Source organism: Hypomesus nipponensis, chromosome 23, assembly GCF_054491055.1.
Source record: "Hypomesus nipponensis isolate SF chromosome 23, ASM5449105v1, whole genome shotgun sequence".
Taxonomy (NCBI): domain Eukaryota; kingdom Metazoa; phylum Chordata; class Actinopteri; order Osmeriformes; family Osmeridae; genus Hypomesus; species Hypomesus nipponensis.
The window spans coordinates 16,852,446-16,863,625 of NC_140383.1; the positions used below are offsets into that span (position 1 = coordinate 16,852,446).

At 40.8% G+C, this 11,180-nt stretch overlaps 1 protein-coding gene across 1 annotated transcript; it reads left to right on the forward strand.

The window, feature by feature from the left end:
* The first annotated feature begins 1,144 nt into the window (after positions 1-1,144).
* LOC146234402 (uncharacterized) lies at positions 1,145-10,077 on the forward strand. The gene is made up of 16 exons (XM_084689342.1): positions 1,145-1,403; positions 1,716-1,798; positions 3,185-3,242; positions 3,387-3,472; positions 3,596-3,657; positions 3,880-4,009; positions 4,091-4,155; positions 4,251-4,462; positions 4,593-4,681; positions 4,774-4,871; positions 5,014-5,033; positions 5,127-5,267; positions 5,786-7,062; positions 7,337-7,498; positions 8,915-8,981; positions 9,150-10,077. Exons 1-16 carry the CDS (start codon positions 1,274-1,276, stop codon positions 9,320-9,322), a joined length of 2,853 nt encoding a protein of 950 aa, XP_084545468.1. The 5' UTR covers positions 1,145-1,273; the 3' UTR covers positions 9,323-10,077.
* The last annotated feature ends 1,103 nt before the right edge of the window (positions 10,078-11,180 follow it).

The window sequence follows — 11,180 nt, forward strand, 5'->3', positions numbered from 1 at the left end:
CTTAATTTAAATTCCTTTCCCAGCCTTATCATTGAGAAATATAATGTCATATGCCGCTGAACTTTCGATGCGTTTTTTCTGTATAGATTTCTTGTCAAGCCAGATCACGCCTACTCTGATGATGTCAGACAAATAAAAACCACTGCATAGAGACTAGAAGTGTTGTATTTACAAGTCAAGATCAGCTCTGGTGATTGGATAACGGTTTTGCACGTTAAATCATCAAAATGCATAACTGTCCCACTTTACCTGATGTCCCACATTACCTGAACTCACCCTATGGTTCTTCGAATATTCCCCTTTCAAAGGCAAATGTCCAATAAAGTATATTTTAGACACAGTTCTCAAGATTTTATTTATTACATTATTACCAAGTCTTGTTAGATCACGTTATATCCATTAATAGGCGTTTGGTTAGGATGAACATATAAAACACATGGCCATATTTCTACACTGATGTTAAATTGAAGGCAATTTTTCTTTGTGAAGAAAGTAAGCTATGCTAAGTCTGCATTATGGAAGATTTCGGTTACCAAATTAACTATAAAGCTTTCTTTTCCTGGCGAGAACAAAGACGGAGCTGTTCAAGCTAACAGTTTATTTCATCCGATACAATGCGTTGGAAATCATACTTATATCACAAAGAAAAAAAGCAACCTATGTGATGAGTTCCATCTAGAATAGCCCTATATTTAGCCCTATAGCCTATTTCTAAAAAACAAGTGAAAGGAATACTATACAGTGACAGAATAAATTTCCGTTAAGTTTGCATCATGTGTCTGATTCTTATCGGACTTGTACCCCATTCTGCCACTGCAATGCCTTAGCTCACACGCTCGTAACATAGGCTCGTAACCATATCAGTCTATGCTCGCGACTGGTTGTCGCAAAGTATGACGTGTACAGCTAGTTGCAAGCGTGCACGAGGTCTCGGAGCTAGGGAAAAAAAGAGCCACTGTTTAAAGCTAGACCGGAAGACACGGAAGTGGAAAGATGGCTGCGTCCAGTCTCGCGCTCTCGCTTGCCTCACTGCGCCACTGAGCACTTTTCATAGAAATGAATGGGGACGCCATCTTGGAAGACAGAAGTAACTGTCTCTAGTTATATTAACTCTATGGTTTGAATGATTGAATGCAACGTAGTTGATGCCAACTTCCGTAAAAATTCACAAAGGAAGAAGAAAAGGTATTCGTCATCTGTTTGCGCCGCTCAAAGTAACGCCCGTTCAGTGAAAGGACCTCAGTGGTAAGCGTTCCACGTGTATGTTGGGAACATGGCGCCGATACAACAAGAACCCGAGATCCAGTTAGCTCAAAGATTAGCATCTAACGAGAAACTTATCAGGACAAAAGCAATAAAAAAGCTCAGAAAATATATAACTGTAAGGTCCCAGAGAATCAAAGGTAAGACGAAGGTCGACTCGTTAACGTCGTTAGCTGGTTATTGGCAAATCTTAACCTTCACCATCATGCTCTAGCTTTAGTGATGGCATGACCTAGCTTTCCTTTTGCCATGCTGCTTCCTAAGATAATTTACTTAGCTTAGTTTAGAACATGCACAACGAATGTTTGTAAATGTGGTTTAACTAAATGCTGCACGCTTTCTATCTAATTTACCAAGTTGACTTTATACTTGCATGCAACACTTGACTGGTCGCACGCGCAGACACGATGTTTTGGCATCAATGTATTACTTTCCCACCTTTTTGAATGTAGGTGGTTTCAGCGGGGATGAGTTACTTAAACTATGGAAGGGCCTTTTTTACTGTCTGTGGATGCAGGACAAACCACTTCTTCAGGTGAGTGTTTCTATGTAATTTTTTTATATGGCTCCAGGGTTTTTCCTAGATTAAAATGGGTCTTCGGCGCTCCAAAACTTGTTACCGTGTCTCCATGTATGTATGTAACGCTATGTGTGTATCCACTTCATAAATAATTGAGGCTATGCTTGAGGAAATCATTTTGCTTCCACCTTAGATAAAAATAGATTGACAATAGTCCAAGACCCATGGTACTATCATGAATGGTTCAAAGATTATCACGGTTTACCTCTGTACATATATATGCAAACTACTGAAATGTATATCAATAGAATCTAGAACTAACCAGTGGTCAGAAATGGGACGTACAAATTATGAAATTTAAGTTTATCTATTATTACTATTCATTTTTATTACACAAATTTCAGGGATAGAAATGTAGTTTGTTCAAATTACTGCCAGGATGAATGTAGGCGTTGTTTTAAAAGTTACACTTGCAAAGTAACTTCACCAACACTGCATCTAGGTACACTTTGTATATATTATGTATATATGTTTAAGAGAGCAAGTTGAATTTAATAGAAATAACTTACAACACTCAGTTTTCTGTCTCCAAAAGTACCATAATTACCGCCAACTGATGAAGTCAGGATTCCGCAGGTTGATAATTGGGTGCGTGCTTGCTTAGAAGCAAGCAATTGTTCGCGCACATCAGTTGCGTCTTGATCAGACAAGAAGACACACTCGATCTTTCTATCAACGCGATTACTATTGATCAAAACAGAATGAGGGTCCGGCTGTACTTGAAAAATACTATTAAACATATTTGCGGACATGCACTGCACGAGTGATTAATTGCGATGACGGCTCCAATAGAAGTTACAGAACTTTATATTTTCTAATCAGTGTACTTATTCCCAGGTGTTTTGCAATTTCCTTATATTTTCTTCGTGCCCACACTATCATTTCAGGTTAAGAATACCAATGGAGGCTGCGTTGGAAATCGTTACTCAAACTTTTGTCAGCATTTTGAGTAGAAATGTAATTTGCATTTGTACAGGTGTATTCGTGCACGTCGGGCTGGCCCTCGCGCACCTCACAGTTGTGTATTGATCAGAGAAGACGCCTATCAACTCGATTACTATTGATCAAAACGGAACGAGGGTTCGAATGTAGCCTATTTAAAACATACTATTGAGAACATGTTTGCTGACAGCCATTACATGTGTTTTTCTTTTCTTCATCGCAGACTTTTTTTTTGCCTTAGGCGCTCGGGATTTGTCATAGGCGCTTGGTAAAACGGCTTTGGCGTGCGCCAAAATAGTCTCTGTAGGAAAAACCCTGGGCTCCACATGGGCGAGTGACAGCATTTACATTTTCTAATCTTAACTATTGAATTCTTAATGGCAAATGTTTGTGTCCCAGGAGGAGCTGTCAAATCAAATTGCAGGATTTCTGCACAACTTTCAAAGTGTTGACAGCCGTAAGTCCGCCATCTGTCAGATTTCATAAGCAGTCATGTAGGCCATATTAACATCGTATACCTTATCATAATTTACTTTTTATTTGCACAGCCCTGATTGAATCTTCCTGGCCACACACTATGGTCATTGTTTTGTTTCTATAGAGTTTCAGTATCTGGAGACCTTCTTGCAGACCATCAAGAGGGAGTGGACTGGCATTGACAGACTGCGCATGGACAAGTTTTACCAGGTCAGTGTCTGTGGAATATGGTAAGAGAACTTCATCTGGATAAAAAAATAAATGGCACGCTTGACAATAGTTCTGTATTTTTGGGTGTATTACAAATTCTTATGAGTCCCATTCATCTGTCAGCTGGTTCGCTTGGTGTTCAGGCAGACTTTTGAGATGCTAAAGAAGAAAGGATGGGAGACAAGGTAATGGCTGAATCAACCATTTTACCTCGTAACTTTTTAGTTAAAGGCAGTTCCTTCATTGAATTTGATTGTTCAGACTAGTCGCTTGTAGTATAAATGGTCCTTTTTTGGTTCTTTATCATGTAAATCCTGTAAAAAAAAATATCTGGATAGAACTGCCTTACTGTACTTAACAATGTCACTACAGACTTTTCTGATTGAATACCTTTTGTTCTTCCACAGCATACTTGCCAGGTTTTTGGAACTTCTCACAGCACAGGTCCTCCAGAGCACCAGTGGAGCACCTTGTGGACTTCTGTTTCACATTATGGACCTCTACATGACAGAGCTGGCTGGCGTGGGGTCAGCTGAGGTACAAGTTGTGGCTATTTCAACCCTGTAACTGCTGACTTGGGTTTGTGTTGTGTTTTTAAACCTTTTTCTGTTGTCACAGCTCACTGCAGAACAAAATCTGACCTTCATCAAACCATTCTGCAAGTCAGCAGCCAAAACCAAGGAGTAGGTAGCTCGACAAGTCTGCAACCCATTCTGCCCTCCCCAAAATGCTTTAACAGTCACGCTCCTTTTATTCACCAATCTTTCCTTCCTTCCAGTCGCATCCTGCTTAGAGCCATCTGCAACAGCATATTCAGTGTCATTGTAGATCAGGCTCCATTTGCTATTGAGGATTTAATGAAAGAAATGAAGAATGCACAAACAGAAGATTCAGATTCAGGCCAGGCATCCGAGGAAGAGGAAGAGAATGTGAAAACCAAACACACTGTCAAAAAACACAGCAAGAAATCTTCAGTAAAGTCAACAAATGGTAGGCTTTGCACAACTATAAAACAATTTATGAAAGACATGAGGCCTACACCCATGTCTCTCAGAACTGCAAGCATTTTTTCCTTCTGTTCTGTCCTTGCACTTTCGCACCTCATCAACTGAATATGAAGATGACCAAGAGGAAGAGAAATTGTTCAATCTGGAGGATGGCTTGGACATTAAGTTACCAGACGACGAGGGAATTGGACCGGTTCTCCAGGTGATTAACACACTGGCATGGTTTTATTGCAAACAAGTAATTGCACCTACAGAATTCAAGTTGCATTGTTCTGACAGCTTTTTTGATTTCAGTTTGATTATGGTGCCTTGGCAGATGAGCTGTTTCAGCTCGCCAGTCGTAACAACACTCCTAGCTTTAACCGCCAGAAACTCTACAAAGTTATCAAAATGTCAGTATCACCTCCTGATCCTTCATATTATGAGTAGTGTGTGTGTCACACTTATACTCTGTTACAAAGCTACACACGCACATGAGCCATCTTTTGGATTGTGATGTATTCTGATTGAGGATTTATGTGCTTTTCTTCTTAGGCTGCGGGATCTCAGCGAAGGTAGTTTTCCATTAAATTATCGATATTCCTAATGATTAATGACCATGGCATCTGAGTTTGTTTTCATCCTCCATCTCCCCCTCTTTTTTTTAGGAGCCTTTCCACAAGATGAATACCCAGAGGAGGTATCAACGGATGAGGAAGACGATGAGATGTTTGGCAGCAGAAAAAGGATGAAGAGGGAGATAGGTCTAGGGGATAAGGAGGAAGAGAATGCTGTGAAGAAACTAAAAGGTAACTCAAAATATAGTGGCCTGTATATACATTTGGAGCAATTTAGCTTTGGTTATAGATTCTTTTTAGGGGTATAACGATCCAATCTGTAATTGACCTATAGCTAACAATCCGGTGTCATCAATGTGACTTATAAATGCATTTGTTAATTTTCACACCCAACATGATCCGCAAGATTACTGTTTACACTACTATGGGAGTCAGACGGCTGAGTAGTTAGGGAATTGGGCTATTAATCAGAAGGTTGCCGGTTCGATTCCCAGCCTTGCTGGGAATGACGTTGTGTTCTTGGGCAAGGCACTTCATCCTACTTGCCTCGGGGGGGGGGGCAATTAAATCCTTGCTTGGGTGCTAGTGTTAGCCTGAAGTGCCTAGCACTGAAGCGTTAATCTACCAGTTGTCGAACGAAAATTAACATGCCCAGTCAAAATGAGACGGTAGCATGGAGTGAAAAGAAGCTTTAACAGTGCTAAAATAATGTATTTATGCTTATAATTGTGTTTTATGCATTTTCTTAGGTAGAACTAAGAACAAGTCAGAACATTCTGATAAAGGCAAACCAATAGATGCCAAGAGTGATGCCACCAGAATGAAGAAAAAGAACAAGGAGAAAGAAAAGGGCCAACATGCCAAAGAGCATACTCAAGAGGTAGAAGAGTCAGAGGTTAAAGCATCTGAAGACTCAGTCCTGCTCGCTTCATCAGGTTCACAAAGAACGAGTGATAAAGACGTAAAGAAAGTAGTGCCCTTACTGAGCTCTACTGAAAAAAAGACTGAAACCACTGCCCTATCAGAAGCCAGAGAGACTGATACTACCATGGATAACCAATCAGAAACGCCACTGGCCACCACAATATTGCCACAAAATTGTTTGACATTCACTGAAGCAGCTGAGGGCAATCAGAAAGACCAATCAGAAATTAAGGCTATAATAGAAGAGCCACTGAACAAGTTCGAGACTGTGTTTGTAGCCACTGCTTCTTCAAAGATAAGAAGGAAGAAAGCCTCTGACCCAAAGGTGGAAGAACCTAGTGTAGAGGTTGCCGAGGCAGTGGAAGGCCAGTCTGGTACCCAGGAGGAGTCCATCACCTGTGCAGCAGAGCCACAAACTGTTACCCAGACTCCTATAGCCAACATCCCTGGAGGTAAGAAGTGCAGATGGAAGAGTAACAAACAGCAGGAGTCTGAGGAGACGACGACAGAGAGAGAAGAGAGTCTAGAACCTGAACTCCAATCTACTCCAACCAACACTGAGGAACCCCAAACAGAAGCAGCTCCACTGAAAACCAGAAAGAGAGCTAGAAAACAGAACGTAGTGACACAAGAGGAGAGTGCAGAAACGCATATAACACCTGCTGAAACATCAGGGGACTTAGACAGGACACATACTGAGGAGACAACTGTTAATGCTGTTCATTTGAAAAAGAGGAAACGGGTGTCAAAGGCTAACTACCAGGTGGCTGATGAGGATGGTGAAACACCGCCAGAATCAGAAACCACCTGCCCAAGGGGTTGGATCACAGCAACGACAACCGTTAAAAACACACAGAAACACCAGTCAACCATCCAGGAACGAGAGATCAAAGATCAGGATCAGCCAGATGTTGACAAGGGCTGTGATGGCGAGGTACCAGCTGAGAATGAGCTGCTTGTGACTCTGAAGAAGGTCAAAAAGAGAAAAACATCTGTGATGATAGAGGTGGCCAAAGAACTGGAGGCAGTGGGGGAGGAGGCTGCTCACCTGAGAACTCAGCCTGAGGTGGAGCCAGGGGACAAAAAGCCCAAATTGAACAATGTAAGCATTAAGTGTTTGCTGTAGTAAACCTGTCCTTTATTTTACACTTGTATTCTAAGTGATAAATCGATTGCAGCTAATTTACATTGTCATTTAGCAGACGCTCTTATCCAGAGCAACTTACAGTAAGTACAGGGACATTATCCCAAGGCAAGTAGGGTGAAGTGCCTTTCCCAAGGGCACAACATAATTTGGCACGGCCGGGAATCGAACCAACAACCTTCTGATTAATAGCCCGACTCCCTAAATCCGGTCCATTTATTAAAACTTTCAGGACGGACAGGAGCCGACCACCACAATAAACACCAAGAAGCTGCAGAAGACTTTAAAGGACAAAGCTGATTTCATTATCTTCCAGAATAACGCCACCATCCCAACACCTCTCTTTTATAAGACTGCCAGTGGAGGCTCCAGGACAGATTCAGCCAGTAAGAAGGTAAATGACCCATGGCTAGTATGTTGGGGTTCATCTGCCTAATAATTAGGACATTTGTATATATGTTATTTGGTATATATAAGGGAGAACCCTTCAAAAGTCTTATGGATGTAATCACCAGAAAATCATTTAGAACAATTATGGAATGTTCTTGGCTATGATTCTTATAGGTGGTGGTCAAAAGCCCCGTATCTGTTCAACTTTGTAATTTAAAATGGAAGGGGGTGGATTTTGCAAGTTGAGGTAAATAGTATTTCTAACGATAAAACGGTTGCCAGCAAAATTAGCGCCACATTTTGGCAGCTGTTGGAAGTGACATCCAGTCCTCCTCATAGAGCTCCCCAGCAATCTTCCAGCTATGGTGGAAGTAGCCTGGAGTGTTAACCAGACATTCCTCCTCCAATCAACCATGGCTGGGGATCTCTGAGATGGACTGGATGTCACTTCCACCAGCTCCAGAGGCAATCCTTGAGCTTGTTCACTGCTCCTGCAAGAAAACAAATTGTCAGGGGAAAATGTACATGCCATTTGTATGAGCTGCCATGTACAAACCTTTGCAAGTGCACAAACTGACAATGGGACCGTAGAAGAGGACTAGGGAAGACTCATTTAGTCTTTGTGTACTAACCGACCTTTACCTTGTGGTTCTGGTCCAAGTGCTCAGGAGATATATCCCTATCCACATTTTCCCTTCTCCTTTCCTTTTCCCCCTTGATGATTTCATATTTCTTAGACTATAACATTTTGTGTTGCGGGGTTTGAGTCTAACATCGACTCCATACAAGGTGAATAACGTTGATTAAACAGAAATTAGGTATTAACAAATAGCATAGCTAACAGTAGGCAAGCCTATATAGTACAAACTACAGCTCGTTAGCAAACAAACTATTTACACCATCACTCGCGTATGAAAAAGACGGTTTAGAAAACACGTTTTAAACGGCCTTATACTGATCAAATTATTACTTTCAACACGTCTCTGTTTCAATGGGTTGAAGCTGCTGCGGCAGCAGTGAAATATGTCAATATTAACAACAGCTGAGTAATGGGTGTCAGTGGCTGCATCTAATTGGTTAATGTTCTTACGCCAGTATTACATTGTGTTATTGGTTGGACTCATTTAGCAGGCAACTGTGTTTGCCGGTGAGTTGAACAAACTTTTAGACTATTGTTTTGACAATGTGCTGCTAATTTCGCTGGCAACAACTGGTTTATCGTTAGAAATCACATAATTACCTCAACTTGAAAAATCCACCTTGTCCCATTTTAAATTACAAAGTTGAACAGATTTGGGGCTTTGGCCCACCACCTATTATTCTATACCAGTCTTGTTCAAATAAATATCTTAATTGCTGCTAATGGTTTAAAAAAGCCATTAAAAAGCAAACTTCAGGGGCTTGCATTCATGTCTTACAGAAGTGTCAGATACCAAAATCTGAATCCAAGAAGGTAACATTTGGCCTGAAAAACAACAAAACTGCAGGTAAGACACCATTTACAAGCAGCTTTATTTTCACATTATGTCCAATAGGACAGGGATATCTGTCCAATATAATAGTTTTCCATGACTGACTTATGATCCATAGTCTTGAGTTTTTGATATTCTTTACCTTTGACATTTAACTGATTTTTTCACAAACGTGCCATACAGAGTTCAGGAAAAACGATCGCAGCCTGCTATTGAGTCCAGAAGGGACATCTCGAGTGCCCTTTGACCCCGAACAGAAGCCCCTGTTTGGAGTCTTAAAGTCCCCTGCGTTATCTTTTACCGGCAGCACCAAGAGCACCCCTAATGGACGTCCCACTGCTGCTGACTTTTTCTAACCCTTGTGTGGGCATGACTGACCATGGATTAAAATTCCAGTAAAAAATAAAATGTTGACAACCATGTCTTTCATCCCCTGTGGGTGGAGTTTGACAAACAGTTTTTTTGTAGGGTTTCTGTATCAATGTTTTTTGGCTGTTCTAAATGAGCAAACATTTGAAAAACTCCTACATTGATAAAACCTGACTCATCAGAAAGGGTTGGACAGCACTTTTACAAAGTGGTACGTGTAGGCATAGGTCCCCCAGTGATGATTGCTAGACATAAAGCTTTACTGGGGCACAGGCCCTTCATTACTCAAATCACCTTTTAATTATTTTTGTGCTTGCTGTGTGCAAGAAGTGTACAACACAATGCAGTATACAAACTTGCCTTGCTTAACCCAGTATACTTGCAGTTCAGGGGCTTAAGTTTGATATTAGCTTTGTCAGTGACATCAATAGTTTATGCGAGCGTGCCAGCCAACTATTTATTTTTTGAATAGTTTGAGTGCGAATACTGTTTTTGAGCTTCATGAAATATGTTGGACACATGCTTAAGTCAAAATAAGGTGATTGGTAGGCCTTTTTTTTGTTGAAACTTTTAATTTCCTAATGTTTCCTTAGCCTACTTCCATTCTGTGTGCCGCTCCAGTGGCTATTAAAGAGTGCGTGGACATGGAATTCTGTGGGCACGAATCAGTCTGTTTTTAGTTCAACTGTTGATTTTACATGTGTTGATTGGGATACTGGGCTTATAAATCTAAATGAATTCACTGACTAATGAAGTAAATTATTCCAACATGAGATTTTACTGGGGCCATCAGAAATATATAGGGGCACATGCCCCAGTAAAAATGGCTTAGTGATGCCCCTGGTTGGATTTAAATGGGAATACACTATTTTAGAAGCCACTCATCTTCAAAGATACCCCCCTTTCTTACTCGGGAAGCATGTTGAGATTATTTGTGACATCTTGTTTGGTAAAGTTAGGGGTGTCAGTTGGCTGAGGGGTGAGGGAGTCGGGCTAGTATTCAGAAGGTTGCTGGAACGATTCCCCGCCATGCCAAATGATGTTGTGTCCTTGGACAAGGCATATCACCCTACTTGCCTCGGGGGAAATGTCCCTGTACTTTCTGTAAGTCGCTCTGGATAAGAGCGTCTGCTAAATGACAATGTAAAGTGGGACATTCTTAGATTAAAAACAGTCTTATTTACAGTGAATGCAAAACCTTTTAAAGGTTTATAGGTTAACAAGAAACACTTAACAATGTAATTCAATGTAGCAAGATAATAGTCAGTCCCCCCAGGATTTCGCGGGCCTTTTTTGTGATAGTTGCAGGCTAAAATTTCTGATTTTGCGGAAACTTTGAAGTTGCTGTGTTTTTAGGTGTTTGTTGCGATTAAATTGCGGGAGCAAATGAAGTTGCGATAAAAAGTTGTGAATTTTCCTCTTTGTAATTTTAATTGAGTTATTGGTTGAAAAATAAGTAATTAACAAACATTAAAGAATAAACCATTGAGAAATGGTTTCCTAAATAACCTTACCAACATGCCAATTTTCATATCAAATTTTTTACAAAAAAGACTGAAATCTCTGTCTGCAATACTGCTCTCAGCCTCTACGCAACTTCGGCTCTCTCACGCTTGCCAGGCATAGACAGTAGAAGAAAGCACACGCAGCGATTGACTGTACACAGGACTGTTAACGGTGTGTTTTTCGCCTGGAAGTCTTGAGAAATCTGGCACCTTATTGAACAAAATTTAAAAAGCAAAAGTGTTCACAGACACCAGAATGAATGCGTTCACAGCATCGTTCATCAGGCAGGAATACAGTACATTCAGTTCACGTTCACCAAAATTATGAACAAGTTCAGGC